The 18,767-nt window shown below is 40.7% G+C and overlaps 1 protein-coding gene across 3 annotated transcripts in view; it reads left to right on the plus strand.

Moving 5' to 3' along the window:
* MTCL2 (microtubule crosslinking factor 2) overlaps positions 1-18,440 on the plus strand; it is a 112,237-nt gene extending 93,797 nt beyond the window's left edge. For all 3 annotated transcript variants that reach the window (XM_083147597.1, XM_083147598.1, XM_083147595.1), the window contains 4 exons: positions 4,079-4,138; positions 6,410-6,480; positions 8,397-9,840; positions 10,893-18,440. In XM_083147597.1, coding sequence (XP_083003723.1) covers positions 4,079-4,138; positions 6,410-6,480; positions 8,397-9,840; positions 10,893-11,039 — 1,722 coding nt within the window. In that variant the 3' untranslated portion in view covers positions 11,040-18,440. The remainder of the gene's footprint in view (positions 1-4,078; positions 4,139-6,409; positions 6,481-8,396; positions 9,841-10,892) is intronic.
* Positions 18,441-18,767: the final 327 nt, after the last annotated feature.

The raw sequence follows: 18,767 nt of genomic DNA on the forward strand, positions 1-18,767 counted from the left end.
CAATTTAAAACCACATTCGAGCATAAAAAGACTAATAGTACTTCTGATACTGTGATGCCTGCTGAAGATAACAAGATAAACAATATGCAAAGTGACGTGATATTGATGTTGGAACGTGAAGAGCACAAACGTCAAAAAATATCCTCTGCATATGTGTGAAAAACCCTCAGCAGCAAAGGGGTTAGTGTACTCAGATATGTAAAGAATTTTGCATTTAGGGATATTCTCCCAAACAAACTGCACCTCCCCTGGATTCCTTCATAGACACAACTATTGCAGATTTACTTTCTTATATGGCTGTCTGTGCTGAGACCCATGAGACTGACCATCACCAGACCTCAAAGCATAATCCGGACACTGTAATGCCAGTACCTTAAACCCCCCTGTTCTCTGTAGAGTAAAGTAGGGCAACTTCTGATATGAGCTTCAACATTCCTTTACTGACCCACACACATTCATTTGGAATGTTGTACATTGCAGTATTATACTTTTCTTCCTAACAAGAAGTCAGCGTTTTTGTTGTCTGTTAAAAAAATAGCGTATTTATTTATTATTAGTTATTTATATAGCGCAAACATATTCTGCAGCGCTGTACAGAGAATATTTGAACATTCACATCAGTCCCTGCCCCAGTGGATGAGAAAGAAATGGATAGACTGCGCTCACCTGTGATGCGCTTATGGTGAATATACAAATATAGTGTGTAGATGTAAGCAAAAAGGAGAGTAAGATGGTAAGTTGGTAAAAATTAATGAATTTATTAAATAAAAATGAAGTCGCAGTGGGAGAATGTGTGGAGTCCTGGTGATGCAGGAATAGGCCAGCGGGGTATCACTCCACTAGGCCTATTGTTTAGGTGTGTAAGAGTGACCTAGGTAGGACTCTTTAACCATAGTTCCCTTAATAGGAACCTATGTACCTATGTGGGTGACCGCAGCAGTCTGTATGGGCAAGGGGATGGGGGATAGCGTGGATACAATGTCCAAGTTCACAGTATTGCGGGGTGCAATTGTCCTGTGGACACAGGACAATTGCAGGACAATTGCACCCCGCACCACGCAATACTGTGAACTTGGACATTGTATCCACGCTATCCCCCATCCCCTTGCCCATACAGACCGCTGCGGTCACCCACATAGGTACATAGGTTCCTATTAAGGGACCTATGGTTAAAGAGTCCTACCTAGGTCACTCTTACACCTAAACAATAGGCCTAGTGGAGTGATACCCCGCTGGCCTATTCCTGCATCACCAGGACTCCACACATTCTCCCACTGCGACTTCATTTTTATTTAATAAATTCATTAATTTGTACCCACTTACCATCTTACTCTCCTCTTTGCTTACATCTACACACTATATTTGTATATTCATCATAAGCGCATCACAGGTGAGCGCAGTCTATCCATTTCTTTCTCATAGTACCTCACAGGGTGTCCAGGACACACCTGATAGACTGCAGCCCCTTTAAGACCATACACATACCTCTCCATACCTATAGGACCCACGCTAATGATAAACTTGAGCGCATATTACCTAATATTCACTACAAATACTCTCCTGCCCCAGTGGAGCTTACAATCTATATTCCCTACCACATGTACACACACAGACATTCTAGGGTTAATTTTTGTTGGGAGGCAATTAGCCTACCGGTATATTTTTGGATTGTGGGAGGAAACCGGAGTACCCGGAGGAAACCCACGCAAGCACGGGAAGAATATACAAACTCCACACAGTTAGAGCCATAATGGGAATCAAACCCATGGATCAGTGCTGTGAGGCAGTAATGCTAACCATTACACCGTCCGTGCTATATTTGTGTGCAGATTTTAGGCCTTTAAATATATTTTGCTTAACAAGTAATTACAACATTATGTCCTAAGCACTTCATTTCACAAACAATCCTCATATTCTGTATAGACGTCCTTAGTGAAGTAAGCAGTCAATTTGATATTGCGCTGATACATGGCAGCCTTCCCTGCAATAAGGCTAATCCCCACTTAGTAACACCATTGGCTCCTGCACATTTCAGGTATTGGCATTGTCTACCCAGCAATAACCTAATTTTGTCTGCTATTAGATTTTCAAAACTGAGAGTTGCCAAATTTATTTAAATCTCTGAATCGCCAGCGGCAGAAATAGATCCGAGTCCCAGCGCTGCTTGATGTAAAATTCTCCACGGCTGCCGAATGGAATAAATTTGTGTCTGAGATTGTGCCGTTAACGATACCCCATTACTGTTCTGTTATACCATTATCCACTCTAGTAATAGAAGCAGCCGGACTCAATGAGACATGTTACACCTAATTAACAGAATGCTTTATAATTGGAAAATAAATCTGCAGGTGGGGGGAGGGTGGCTTCTTTTCAAAAGAATTTCACACCATAGATTTGTATTAGGCATGTCAGTGCACAAGCTCTGGAATAATGCCTTCAAATCACTGACATACTCATTTGAAAAGTTGTCAGAATATAGCAACCGCAATTCAATGTAGCCTAACTTACTGTTTTTATTTAGAAGTTTAAAAAATAAATGAAAAAAAATAATCCTTATTAACTGTGCAATGTGCACAAGGGAACTGGTAACTATGGTAACTTTTCAGGGCTTTCAATCTTGTTATTCACATGGGATCCCATTGTTACATTAGGGGACAACCATGTGACTTTCTGTAATCATTGGTAGTACAGTCCAGTGTGTTACTGATGGAAAAACAGCCGATATTTGACAGGCAGAACATTAAGGCCCTTATTCTGGTTCACTCGCAAAGGCAAATTCCTTCTCAAATGGACAAAACCATGTGCACTGCAGGAGAGGGGGGCAGATGTAACATGTGCAGAGAGAAAAATATATGGGTGGGTTATTTTGTTTCTGTGCAGGGAAACTATTGCCTTTGCGAATTACCCAGAATAAGGGCCTACATCCGCATATGACCCAATGCTAAGCATTGAAAGTTCTGTCATGCTGATGTGCTGCTAGTTTTTTAGACCTATAAAATGCAACAATGTGAGGTAGAGTATTGTTACTTGGACTCCATCTGGATAATGTTTACATTATCGAGTATTTTTGTTATGAGCAGTATCTGATCTATTGGAAGATTTAGCAGTTCTACAATAAATCAAGCTTCTTGAGCAGCTGGGAACTGTGAGGCAGATGTATGAAACTGGTACCAGTTGATAGATTTAGAGTGTCTAGATCAACAGTCAGTAGGTCTACCCCAAAAGGTCAACCTGCAGTTGGTCGACAGGGTCAAAAAGTCGACATGCATTAGGTGGAGAGGGTTAAAAGGTCGACATGCAATAGGTCAAAATGTTGACGTGGAAAAGGTAGACACATGAAACGGTCGACATGAGTTTTTCTCTTTTTTTTTTTTTAACTGGCTTGTTCTTATTTTACCAACCATGTCAGCATATAGGCAGAGTATATTAGCATGGCGGGCTCAGTGAGCTAAGAGTTACAGTAATTGAAGATCTATGTTGACAACTGTCGACCTTTCCACACTTTTTTTTTTTAAACTTGTGTCTACGTTTTCATGTGTCTACCTTCTGAATGTCAACATTTTGGTCCTGTTGACCAATTGCATGTCAACCTTTTGACCCTGTCGACCTATTGCATATTTCTCTCTTGGGGTAGACCTATTGACTGTACATCTAATATTCTGCAACCATATGAAAGTGTTCTGGGGGAAGTGGTATAAGCGCTTATTGCGTGCTTCTCCCCCATGTATTATAGTGGTAATGTGTGGCTATGCACCCAGCGGCACTGACCATTGTGATAGATGTAGCTGTCGTTACCCTATCACCGCAGCAGGAGAAGCCCTGTTCTCAGTTGTGCAGCTGCCGGGATGCACAGGAGAACGAACGAGTAACTAGATCTCACACATGCCCAATGAGCTGGCCGAGGAGTGAATTACATGTGACCATCTCGAGGCTTCACAGCTGATTTGTATAAATATGAATTAATTTCCACACTTTGAATATTTACTTATTTATTATGGTTTTCCATCAATATGTGTCCATGGCCATTTTACTGTTGTACTGAAATGTCCTTACCAGATTTTTCTGTCGTTTCTTTCAGAAGGAAGAGGAGTCATGGGTGAAAAGTGGTCCAGAGTCCCGGAGCAGTTGCTGGAAAGAGGTATGTATTTTGTGTATGTTCCATACATTATTGTACGCTATGCCAATGTTTTCAGGATTTTGTGTAAATTATGCATGGCATGTCCCTGTGGCAATACGCACACACATCGAAGCAATTGATTTACAATTACGTTTGCAAGTGATTGGCAGGAAACTGCTGTTTAATGGGAGGTAACGGGGACTGGCAGGAAAATTGTGGGAATAAGAGGACCGTTTTCGTGGTGTGCATCAACTGCTGACTGTGATCCTTTATTCAGGGATCACATCTCTGGAGTCTCTAGTGCAACAGCCATTCTGAGGGACTGCAGACTTTCTACTTTGCATAGATGCTGCAAATGTACATGCGGTTGCAAAGCTTCCAGGGGACGCCTTTATACTAGTCCTGCTGGCTGTTACATTAGTATATGTTCTCACACCCTCGCAGCCCAAAACCACACCTGTGGCAGCATTAGAGAACTACTATGAATCAGGCCTGTAGCCAAGTGATTTTTACTGCTCTTTGTTATGTTACCATTTATGTAAGCTGCATCTTCAGTTCTGTTTTTTCCTAAATAAAGACAATAATAACTCCAAGATTTCCTATCCCAATATGGCAGTCTGATCTGCTCACATCATTTCCAGCCCTGTAACCTCTGCTCTTTTAAACATACAAGAATCCAGCACTGAGGTCATGGGTTCGATCCCCACCATGGCCCATGGTGCAGAGTTTGTATATTCTCCCCATACTTGCGTGGGTTTCCTCCATTTCCTCTGGTTACCTCCCACAATCCAAATATATACTGGTAGGTTAATTGGCTCCCAACAAATCAACCCTAGAATGTCTGTGCGTGTGTGTACATGTGGTAGGGAATATAGATTGTAAGCTCCACTAGGGCAGGGACTGATGTGAATGGTCAACTATACTCTATAAAGTGCTGCAGAATGTGTGCGCTATATAAATATCTGGTAACTTGTAAGCCAGCTCGAAAGCTAGTAAGGCAGCTAACTGTACATGATTTCCTCTGTGAGAGAGAAAGAGATATAGTTTCACTTACTTCCAACAGATGTCAGTGCTTTGGTGATATATTTATTTATTTACAGTTTCTTATATACAGACACTATCTATAGATAGATATATAGTCTTATCACTTAGCTCACCTGCTTCCCCGCTCCTGCTGCCCTGCTGGGATGAGTTCCTGCACTTTTCAGCTTCTGCAGGTTTAAACTTTCTATGGTACTTGGCGGCTCAGTACCGCCCTCCAGTGACCGGCGCCCTAGGCAAATGCCTAGAGCTGCCTAGTGGTGGCGCTGGCCCTGTATCTGTCTAGTGTCTGATTGTATGTCTCCAAAACACTGCCATGCATTGGCAGCGAGTGAAACTACATCTCTTTCTCTCTCACACATGCACAAACACAGAGGCAGTCCCTAGGTCTAGGTAGCAGACTATCTTTCGATGAATTTGCTTAGAGCGTGCTTACTAGTCCTGTGACTGCGGCCATGTTACACAAGCAGGGAGTGCTAATATCTGCTCCTCAGAAAGCGAATTCTGGGGTTGAATGTTGGTTTCCTACAATTTGCTAAATCTGTAACATGCAGAACCCTAAACCATTTTACAGTGATCATAGTTCCCATAATGCCAGCCTGTTTTCACAGACCATTGGCTCTTTTGCCTCATCCTGTAAGTCAGTGGTTCCCAACCCTGGTCCTCAAGTACCCCCAACAGTGCATGTTTTGCAGGTCTCCACACAGAATCACAAGTGCTATAATTAGCTCCACCTGTAGATCTTTTCAAATGTGCCTGAATGATGAGTGCACCTGCCGGGTGACCTGGAAAACGTGCACTGTTGGGGGTACTTGAGGACCAGGGTTGGGAACCACTGCTGTAAGTGATTGCGACCTTGAAACCGTTACTGCTGCTAAATCACTCTGCGGCCTGTGGAAAAAAGCATTGCTTGTGCTGAGCTGCCATGGATTCCCAAGAGAATGTTTTAGTATCTGTATGTAACAGCTGTTCCATACAGTAACTCTACACATTCATTCAGCTGCTGGGTAAGCACGCTTCTTGCCATCTCTACTCTATACACTAAACGGTTCTTCATTTTTTTTCTCCTAAGTGAGTTTGAGTTAGTGAAGGTCTAGAAGGTTTTGTTAAGCTGTGCTCTGCACTCGCCCCTTGTGTCACTCTACAGGGTACCACACAACTATATTTAGCGGCCTTGCTCTAGGGTTTCTTTGAACTCTTTAGCACTGTAATATGAATATGTATTAATGAGTTGCACTTGCTTTGTTCTAGGAACTCAATGACAAGATGCAGGACAAAGATATTGACTGTGACATGGATGCCAATGGGACAAATTTAAAGAGGTGAGGTTTAATATATATTTGCTTTGGTTTTCTACACTTATACTTTTCTACATATATTCTCTTATACTTGTACATGAGCCCTAAATATCCACATGCTAAAATGCACCATAAAGGCAGCTTATCATGCTTATACCAAGAATAAACAAGTGTGCCAGCAATCTAGGCGTATACTTAAGAAACTGCAAGTTTGAGAAACAAAATCAGCCTTAATATTACTGCCCTGAACAAGCCACTTCCCTATATAATGCATCCCTTACTTATGCTCTTGACTCTGTCACTCCACCAATCGCTATTCACCCTCGCAGTTTAACATTCAATGGGGTATATTCAATGCTGTGATAGCGAGCAGTGTTGACTTTTCGCTGTCACACCTCACACGGTCAGCATTCAACTGACCCCCTGCACGCGCCGTTTCCCTGTTGCTAGATTCTTGCAGCAACGGGGGAACGGTGTGTGCGGCCACTAAAACAGCGGGGTTCGCGGCTAAATGCAGTGGAATCCCTGCATTAGACGCGGAATGTAGAATAGGTTGAGCGGCCGGTGCAGGGGTTAAACAGCGAGGATCCCTTGTTTTCTGAGACGCCTGCCATTTAACCCCCTCACCAGCCACATTGAATATGGCCATTGTGATCCGGTTGAGCGGGATTTCTGCTTTTGGAAAGAGCTGCGGTGAAACGCGTTAAGGGACTGGTGTGTGAATTAGAACCTTGATTGCCACTGCTTCCATGCCCCTGAGCCCACCAATAGTGATTGTGCATCAACCAGATCACTCATGGGCCTTATTCATTAACTGCGACAGTGGCTGAACTACAGCCGGGTGGTCAATACATTGCGTGTGCCACGGCTGACAGATGGCATGGTACAATCTTCCTTTCTCTGCACCTTCGGGACTCGTTCCACACTGCAAGCCGTGCGAGCTGTAATAGATACCTAGCCAGTGTGACGATATGCAGGCTCCTATCCATAGGCGTGTACACACGATGAGATATGCACTATTTTTATATTTGATTTTGCTTATAGAAGCAATATCGAATAGAAATCAAATATAAAATAGAATGGGCATTGAATAGTTTTTCTGCATTCAGAAGGTGTGCTTTGCCCATGGAACCAGTTCTTTGTGTACTGATGATTGCTCGGTCACAGCTTCCACACCAAAATTATTACTGACGCCCCATTTCAGGCATAAGTACAGTAGAATAGGCTACACCTTTGATCTGCCTGAATCTTGCTTTCATCAACCCAAGGACGCCTCCTTTTGCTGTAGCGATATATCCAGTTCTATATCATTAAGTGTTTGGTATGTTGCAGTATAAGGGGAGATTCAATTACCTATGGGTTGTACAAACTGTGGGCCTGATACGGCTTTGTTAGCAAAGCAAAAAAGCACACAAATGGGCAAAACCATGCTGCACTGCAGGTAGGGCCGATGTAACATGTACAGAGAGATTTAGATTTGGGAGGGGTGTGTGCAAACTGAAATCTAAATTGCAGTGTAAAAATAAAGCTTTTCTAAAATGTGTTTGCAAAAAGCAGACAGTATTTACCCTGCAGAGAAACAGGATAAATGTATTTGATCCCCTCGCATAACAACATGGTGTATTCCAGACACAATGGGTGAGATTCAATAGGATGAGAGATTCAGAAAGTGAGAGATTTGGTGAGAAATCTCCAGGTTTTTTAAAAGCGGCAATCATTTACACTGCAAAATCAAACTGGTTTTGCAGTGTAAATGATTACTGCTTTAAAAAAAACAGGAGATTTCTCACCAAATCTCTCACTTTCTGAATCTCTCATCCTATTAAATCTCACCCAAAGTTACTTCCTTTTTTCCATTACTGAATCTAACCCTATAAGCATTTTACATCATATTTAATGTGTGTTCATATGACTGAAGCATATTCTGTGTTGTTTTCCAGAACAAAGTCTGTCTCATCTATGTCAGAGTTTGAAAGTTTGCTGGACTGTTCTCCTTTCATTCCTGGAAAATCACACCCTGATTTTGGGAACAACAAAGGGATGAAAGATCTTCTGGCCTCTCAGCTGCTAGTCAATAGTTCCATAGACTCCGATTCCAGTCAGAAGGGTTGTAAATATATGAATGATAAAGCCTTGTCTGAGCATTTGGCCAAGGATAATTTGGTAATTTCTTCTTGGGATTACACAATGGGTAAGACCAGGAATAGCGGAGAACCCAATCACAAGCACATACAAAGAAGTTACACTGCTCCAGATAGAACAGGCATTAGGATTTATTATAGTCCACCAGTTGTACGCAGGCTGGATGCTCCTTTGATCCGCAATAAGGAAGAAAAGCTTATGGCAGAGCCAGGATTCCTATTCACAATGGCAAAGCCCAAGGAGCCTGAAATATCAGAACGGTTGTCTGGTAATTACTACAGTCGATGGTTATGTAATTTCTCCAAAAAGCAACGTGATCTCTTGGACAAAGATAATGTAAAGGACTCTCAGGCGTCAGTTCCTGGGTTCCCATCTTCATTGGGTGATTTTGAGATATCCGGAAACATGAGCGATGACATGAAAGAGATCACAAATTGTGTTAGGCAAGCCATTCGATCCAGTTCTTTAGAGAGGAAAACAAAAAGCTCATCTAGCCAGACTGTTGGGCTCTCAACCGTTGGTGTTCAGACTGTAAAAATGTTAAGTGTTGGTCTTCAAACTGATCTACCTAGAGCAAGCCTGCCAGCAAAGAGTTGGTCGCCAAGGGGGTCTTCTCTGCTATCTACAAGGAGTAAACATATTTCAACGTCATTAGACAAAGTCCATTCCCGAATTGAGCGGCCTTGCTGCTCTCCAAAGTATGGCTCTCCCAAACTGCAGAGAAGATCATCGTCAAAACTAGATGGTTCCAAAGATCGAAGCCTGTGGAACCTTCACCAGGGCAAACAAAATGGTTCAGCCTGGGCAAGGTCTACAACAACTAGAGACAGTCCAGTCCTAAACAACATATATGATGGATCATCCAGCCTCTTTAATGTGGTGGATCATGCTGGAAGTACAGAGTCTCTGTTTAAGGCTGGTCTCCCCGAAAGCAGAAGTAAAACAGAAGCCCCAAAATATGGCATAGTGCAGGAATTCTTTAGGAATGTGTGTGGCCGTACCACACAAAACTCCAGCACAGGCGTGGAAAAGAAGGATGTGGAAGAAAATAACAGACGACCCGATAACCATGACCATTGTTCATCAGCTGTGTGTCATCCATCTTACAATGTTTCTAAACTGCTGAGCAAGAAAACCCCAAGACAACATGTCAATGATGAACCGAAGCCTTCTCCTGCAAGTCAGGTAGCTAAGGATGGAAGCCCCAAGGAACCTGACATAATTTCCACAACACCAACTGAGGTAATTAGAGTTCTTAAATATCTTGCTAGCTATTTATAAACCTACTCCGTTCCAGCCTATGATATGTTTGAAGCTGTTAAACTGTTAATTATGTATGGGTGCGATTCAGTGTCATTTTCGATTCAATTTGGACTACAGTATATAGTCAAAAACTAATCAAAAGTGACCCTGAATTGCACAGTGTTTGCTGCATCCGATGCACTGCCTCGCCATCTAAACCAGAAATAGACTAGGCAGCAGAAGCTATTTCTGCTTCGAAATTGCTAGATCGAAAGCAGTGCCATGCTGGTCAATGCAGAATCCCCCCACGCGCTGTCCCTCCCTCCCGGCTTATGCCCGGCAGCCCACTGGGTCCCGGTGGCCATCAATATCGAATCGCTATCAATGGCCGCCGAGTCGGCCTGTGTGTGCACCCCTTAACAGTTACTGATGACTTCTGTCATATCTCTGATACTGCAATTAAAAATATATATATATATATATATATATATATATATATATATATATATATATATATATATATATATATATATATATATATATATATATATATATATATATTCCAAAATTGAAAATGTATATAGCAGTTGTATTTTCGGTACTCCTGGTACATGCTGCACTTTTCTTACTAAAGAAATGATGGGCACCATGAATTGCTTTCCCTAAAAAATCATGTGCATGCAGACAAGACCATGGGCCTGATACAGAGTTGGTCACAAAAGCCAAATCTTAAATGGACAAGCCATGCTGCACTGCAGATGAGGAAGATGTAACCTGTGCAGAGCAACCAGTACAGAAACAAAATGCCTCGCCAAATCTAACACTCTGCACATGTAACATTTTCCCCACCTGCAGTGCACATTGTTTTGTCCATTTGAGAAAGATTTTGCTTTCGCAATCAACTCTGAATCAGGCCCCTTGTTTTTTCACGGTTACCTGTCAAACCTTGGTAATAGTTAACCCCCAGTTAAATCTGCTAAAGCTATTCTGAATTAGTAAAAAGGACTGTAGTGAGTAGCCCTCTTTTCTGTTGTTTCCATTTGTTTGTGCAGGATTTGGCCTGTAATTGCAGCTCACATCCCGTAACTTCATGCTTCTCCAGACCGTCTCGGACCCACACACGCCAATCCCACACCAGGTGCCAGCTCCACCAGGAACCAGCTGTTTCTGAGGATAAAGCAGTAACTGGTTGCAACTGAAGAGGTTCCTGTTACTGCTACTTCCCCACGATGCACTTCATTTACCAGCGGCTATTGAAAAAATGCGCTCATGAGGAGGGACACCGAATCACGCAAAATAACATAAATATGTACCTTCATGTACATAGGATAGCAAAGTAAAAATGCTACATTTAAAAGGACCTTATTTCACTGTCAATGCTGGATGCTAATATAGCACTTAATCCCTTGTTTATAGGAGTACTGTAAGTATGTAGATATACAGTACTTATACTGCTCATTGGACACTGTATGTATATGTAAATTATCTCTATAACTATTAACTACTTTTCTGCCAGATAGACCCATCACCAAAATGTCACTGGTAAAGATCCTGTTTGGTCTTTCCTGAATTTGGATACATGTATGTCCTTTATTTAAACCAAACTCTTAATCATTCCTACTTGGCTATTCAGACCTTAATGACTCACAAAAAGATAAAATATATACATGTAAATACAATATACTGTATTCTTTGCAGTGGTACTTAACTGTCTCACTGTCTGGCTGTTAAAGTAGATCTATCATTTATATAGTTCATTTGTTTTTGTTTTTATGAGTTCTGAAATCAAAATTTTTAAACCATGATCATCACTGGTCAGAGTAATAATACGTAACATAAGAATTTATTTATTAACCAGTGATATAAATGTACAGCTTATATTGCAAAGTAAAAATACCTACATTATTTTGACAGGGCTTCTTAAAATAAAGTACTTTGAAAGCTGCTACAAAACTGGCTTTGGGCAGTGGCCAAAGAAGCAGCTGACCAAAGTGATATTGGAAACAATGCATTTCATTGGTTGATTTCTAGAAGCGTTGCCCAGCTTTCCGTAAAGGCATTGGGAGCATTGCTCAAGAGAGCAAAATATTTGCCTAAAGCAAGGGGAACATACAAAGCCTGCCCCTGTCCATTCTGTAGATAGTAATATCGGTTTAAAATATTTGCATTGTGTGTATAAAATGTGTATAGAATTGTTTGTCATACTAAATGCACTGTTTTTAGCATTCACTTTTATTGTTTTATTTAAATCTTTTGTCTTTTTGCATGGATGTGTGTAGGTATAAACATACATGCATACATCCGGTATATCTGGCATTATATTTGTGGAGACTTATCGGAGGGCATTATGATGCAGGCGCTAGTTTGCTGGCTAGCCATATACAGTGATAGAATAACTACTGTACTGTATTACTCTGAGGTAATATAACACTGCCACCCTGTGCTCCTCCTAGTGAGTCGCAGAGGAGGTAACTGGTGATGCTGACCACTGATCTAGATATACTCTACCATCTCATTCAATGTCCTCTGTCTTCATCTGGATTTTGAAGTTGGGAATGAAAGGGACAAGTCCCTCCTGATCTACCTGAGTGATAGAAGGGGGAGGACATTTACAGTGTGGTAATTGCCTGTGCAGGGGAGCTGTTACAGCAGTGTGGGCTCCACAGATATCCAACCTCATCAACTCATATGGGCTTAGGGACATTGCTGAGGGTCTGGGATGATGTCAATATGTCCTAGCTAATTAAGAAGCGAAAGATATATACCCGATAGGGGTGTGTTTCACAGTTCCCCTATAATTCTGTAAGGTGCTATCAGACGTGGAACATACGTATTTGTGGGCCATGGCAAATGCTGTCATTATGAATAATTCTATCTGTGAATAGTATTTTGCTCTGCCGCTATATATATTTAAACACAGCCTACTACAATGTAGACTACTCCTGTCTCTGTGAATGGATGCGGACACTACAACTATATATGCACCTCCTCTCAGTGTGCTCGAACACTACTATTACACTACCACTCATTATACGCTTATTCTGTGACTGTTCACTTACACTGCCATTTTGCATAATCAGCAGTTTTGGCATACACTGCTACTATGTGCTCATCCTAGTGATAGCTTACACTGCCACTCTGTATGCACCTCTTCTGTGAACATTAACTTTACCACTCTGTATATCTTCCACCCAGTGTTAGTGTATAGTGCCACTCTTTATACACCTCTGTGATTGTCAAACACTGCCACTCTGTGCTCCTCCTAGTGATAGCATACACTACCACTCTGCTCCTCCTAGTGTTCGCATACACTGCCACTCTGTGCTCCTCCTAGTGTTCGCATACACTGCCACTCTGCTCCTCCTAGTGTTCGCATACACTGCCACTCTGTGCTCCTCCTAGTGATAGCATACACTACCACTCTGCTCCTCCTAGTGTTCGCATACACTGCCACTCTGTGCTCCTCCTAGTGTTCGCATACACTGCCACCCTGCTCCTCCTAGTGTTCGCATACACTGCCACTCTGTGCTCCTCCTAGTGATAGTATACACTACCACTCTGTGCTCCTCCTAGTGTTAGCATATACTGCCACTCTGTGCTCCTCCTAGTGATAGCATACACTGCCACTCTGTGTACACCTCTTCTATGAACATTAACTTTACCACTCTGTATATCTTCCTCCTAGTGTTAGCGTATACTGCCACTCTTTATACACCTCTGTGATTGCCAGCATACACTGCTACTCTGTGCTCCTCCTAGTGTTAGCATACACTACCACTCTGTGCTCCTCCTAGTGTTAGCATACACTGCCACTCTGTGCTCCTCCTAGTGATAGCATACACTGCCACTCTGTGCTCCTCCTAGTGTTAGCATACACTGCCACTCTGTGCTCCTCCTAGTGATAGCATACACTACCACTCTGTGCTCCTCCTAGTGATAGCATACACTACCACTCTGTGCTCCTCCTAGTGTTAGCATACACTGCCACTCTGTGTACACCGCCTCTAACTATTGCCTTGCACTACTACTCTCAATGTAAGCTATTGCTAGTCTGTATACACCTCCTCTGTGAGTATTTGCTTATACTGCCATTATGTTTACACCTTCTCTGTGAATGTTATCAAATACTGCCCTCTATACCACCTGTACTACACCTCTTAAGCTGGGCACACAATAGAAGACGTTTGCCTAACAGACAGGTGACCAAACCCTGTATTGGCAAGTGCAAATACATGAAGTGGGATGTGGTATCACTAGATATGTCTTCTGTCAGTAGAAATTGCTAATAGTGGCAGAGTTGTGTATATCGGGAATACCCACTGCCCAATATGTGCTGATGCCAATATGATTAGATGCCGTATCGCCTAGTGGGTACCCAGCTTTATTGTTGGCTTACACTGACATGCTGTATACGATTTCTCCCAATATTGGTGCACACTGCCAGTCTGTCACTCTGTATGCACGTTCTCTGTGAGAATTGGCTTACAGAGCCCACCTGTGTTCTCCTTCCTAATGCTAGTTTACACTACCGCTCTGTGCAATCCTCTCCTTAGTAGCATTGACGCACTATGTACAATCTACAAAGCCACTTTATAATTTCCTAATAACATTAACTGACATCTGAAAATGAGCAAATGTGTCTGGGTAAAATCTGCTTTGCTTCATCACTGCGCACTCTTCGTCTGGGAAATGGTAGCTCACAGAGTGTATTTCCATTCATGCCAAATACGCAAAGATGTTTAATAGAAACAGAGTTTTGAGCAATATGTGTAAATTACAGAAGACTAATGAGGGGATGGTGTACAAAAATAACTGCAGTCCTTTTATTTCCTATCATTGCTCTCTATATTCTACTTTTCCAAGTTGTCTCACGTTCACCCTATTGCACTTATTTTTTGAGTGATAATGCTGGATAAATCTAGTTAAGCGCTGGTCAGGCCCGGTGTTCACTGGAGAACACTGGAACTGACAGATTGCTCAGCACACAGCGATCTTGCTGAGTGAGCTAGCATCGCTCGGAATGCTTAGCCAATCTCCCCATGTGTAGGCCCCTTTACAAAACCCCTTTATTAATTTTATCGGACACTAGCACTGCTCATGGTAACATGTAAATGCACACTCTACCATCCACTCAATGATGGCATACACTGCCAACACAAAGCCCTTTTTCTCCTTGTATAGACATGGTACCTGAACCTGATCAGTTTATTTTATGCATTTCCTCTGAGAACTTCATCTCTAGTTACATATTTACTGAAGTGACAGTGATGCACTTCTACCAGTATGCAGTGATGCACTTCTACTAGTATGCAGTGATGCTCTAGTATCCTTGGCTTTGGCCAATTGCTAAAATGTCAAAACTGCCTGTTGCCACTTTTAAACCGTTTGGAATTTCCACAGATGAAAATATGTACAGTACAACACCATGGAATGTGATGGTGATTTTTATTTTTAAATAAACAGCAATAATCAAAGTAATTCATTTTCCATACTGATAACACTTTCCCATTACAATATTAAATCGAAGTATATTTTCGTAATCTAAAACTAAACAAGTAATATACAATGCTTTCATTAGCGGTTTTAGTTTCTCCAGTACACTTGACCATGTAAATGTTCTCCTTTTTGATTGGCCTTTAGTTTATTATGGCACCTGTAGTGGATAGGCCTTACTAAATCTAGTTCATGTTGATGTGCATTTGTTTTATATTATGGGATGGCATTGTCTAAAATGTGAGATGTTTTGTATGCCTACATTTGAAGGCTTTATTGCCATCTGCAGAGGTATTTTTCCATTTTCTCCAGGAAATTATAATTTACTTCTAGAACACTTCAGAGCTAAAAATGAAACCACAAACAATATATTCAGAAATTTGAAGTGAAAAGTTTGTCTGTGCACATATGAGGTCGCAATTATTTTGGGGGTATACAATTACTTTTACTAATGGATCCCTGGGGGCTATCCTGAGAAGCCATCATTTATCAGGGATTATCATTTGTGTGCCTCAGGCATGCAACGCATAATCCCCAATAATCTACCCTATCAGTGCTGCTTTCCCACAGTAACATATTGGTTTGGGAAAACAGGTCATTTACCGCACAGTACAAATGGGTTATAAATTTATTGCACAATAACGGCCAACGGTTACAAATCGCACTAACTTCCCCTATTTGCTGTGCGATAAATTACTGCCGGCAACTGGATGCCCCCCGGGGTCTGCTGAACCAATATTCAGCTTGCCTAGAGCTCACTTTCCTTCAGTAGTGATACTGGTGAATTCATAGGCTGCATATTGGTTCAGCAGATGGTTGCATCCAGCATTTGTAGATACAGTAGCACACATGGGAGACAACTTTTTAAAGGATTTTCCTACTAGAACTGAAAAGGATCATGCATAGACATGATTATGGGCATAAAGATTAGGTGTGAACAAGCATTAACACATCTGGTATCTATGCATGTGCACTTATGCTGGGTACACACCAGAACGATTTGGCCTCAATGCCCCCAATTTCAATACAATCTCGATTTGATTGTATGTAAATTGGGCATGTTTTAGATCTGATTGCGATCCCCACTGATCGTTTGGTAGTTTTGCAGATCCTACCTGCTGCAGTCAGGATTTGAAAATGATCCCTTCAGCTGGGTACAGATCCGATCGTGTGTTCTCCAACAGATTGTCCGACCATCGTATGATATGATCATTCTGGTGTGTACCCTACATAAGTATAATCTAGCTACATTATAGGGGAGTTTCTATAAAAGAGGAGGAATGCAAAATTGCCTTAACTGTTTTTTCCTGGTTCTCTAGATTCTATAATGTTGCACTGCCATTTTGTATTCACCTCTGATTATCGTGGTTGTGTTTTAGTAATATTGAAAGCTTTCTTTTGCATTTTTGTAGGATATAACTTTTGTAGTAGTATAAGCATTTTTTATGATGAATCCTCAATCCGCATTTAATAAAAGAAGCTATCCTACCTGGAAAGAACAGAGAACTGCAAAATCAGCTAATTATTTTTTAAGAGAGCAGATTTTAAGGCATAATCTTGGTGTGCAATCATTCAATGAGGATATTTCATTCCTCCACTTTGTATAGATTCTGCCCTTAGGTGCATGTTAGAAAATGGAGGGCATTTGGCGTCTCAGAATAACTGCAATCTGTGATCTGAAAAAAATATCCTTTAGTATGTGTGTTCAGATTTTTTTTTCCTACTTACAAGCACATGACATGCACAACTGTATTAAAGTACATATTGTAAACATAAATGGGTATACACTTGCTTCCTTTCTGAAGTAATTAATTTTGTATATGTGTATGCCATCTAGAAAAAAACAACATAAAAATAACTACATACATACAATATACTAGAAATTGTCATTTTAATAATTAATTTTTTAATTTGAAATAGCCTGTAGTGATTCTGATATGCGTTCCACAGGGAAGGTATTTTACTGATGATTTATACCCAAGGAGGGGGACACTATAATACAGTGCATATAGAGGAATAGGCTAGCATTAGAATTGCAACAATGTTTACATCTCTCCCAATTATGATATTTGCAGGTTCTTCATAAACATTTACCGGTTAGGTCTTCTCTACATTGCAGTAAAATGCTGATAAGGATTAAACCATGCTCGATGAGATTTGTACATGAGAAGTTGTATGGTATCATAGGGTTTGGCCTTTAAGGCATTCACAGACTGGCCTATGACTACAGCCTGCCTTGTTGCCTGCATCTGATGAATGCATTTTTGTATACATACAAACATTAATACCTTTTTTTTTTTTTACATGAACTGATCGAATTCCTCTTCCACCATGTATATATTTAATATTTATTTATTTTTATTTAGATTCTTGTTTTTTTAATTGTTTTATTTCACTTTTGTGTGTTTTTGTTTTCCTTTTTGTTTTGTATTTTTTGTAATTAAGCACACAGATACTATATGATTCAAGTAGCAGCTTCATATTAAGTGCAATGTTCGGGGAGGGGGGTGACTTATATTGGGTTATAGTATATGTAATGCATGAAAAAAAGACACCAGTAGGTTGGAAAATTAGCATTTTGGGTGTAAATATTTATTGTTTTCTTAGAACATTTTCAATGAATTTTCTGCATTTTTTTAAGTGTCTACTTTTAGATCGCTCCCTACTTTATACCAATGAATTTTCAAGTTTTTGTAATAGAATTTTCTCAAGTGCATTTGTAAATACCTAAAACATGTTTCTATTTCTGTGATGTAATTAGTCAAATGAGAGCAAGAAAACACCTTAATATTATTTTAAAAAAAAGTCCAAAGTATCCGTCCGCTTATGATTGAAAACAAAAATATGCATAGAATTCAGTACAAAATTTTGCCTTTAGATATGTTTAACATATTGAAATTGAATTTCAATTATTTAAGGGTTGTTAACTCACTGCTGTATGTGACTTATACTTGTTTTTTTCCACTTCAAACTTGTACTGTATCATCTAATGTAAAAACAGCCTATTTGGAACTTGCTATTTTTCATGCCTTTTCATTGCTATTGCGTCTTTGTAACTGTGTGTCAACTAAACTGTCACATTTCCATAAATTAAACCGTTAAAATAATCTACGTATTTCTTGGTTTTATATGGTTGAAAATGTTTCTCTTAGTGTGCAATGTATGAGCAGTGATGGCTTAGACACCATACAAAAAGAAAGGATCAAGCGCTACCAGCAAGGATATAGTAGAGGATAACACACAAGCAAAGTTATAGTCACGCTTGAAAAGAATATTGAAAGTCTCGATACTGAGGTTTCTTGTACACGTTCGTATAAGACAGTGGTAGCCAACCCTAGCCCTCGAGAGCTACCAACAGTGCACATTTTCCAGACAACCTAGCTGCCGCACAGCTGCACTCATTACTCACTGACACATTTTAAAATATACACAGA

The sequence above is a fragment of the Crinia signifera genome, chromosome 6 (genome assembly GCF_055691185.1).
Source record: "Crinia signifera chromosome 6, ASM5569118v1, whole genome shotgun sequence".
NCBI lineage: Eukaryota > Metazoa > Chordata > Amphibia > Anura > Myobatrachidae > Crinia > Crinia signifera.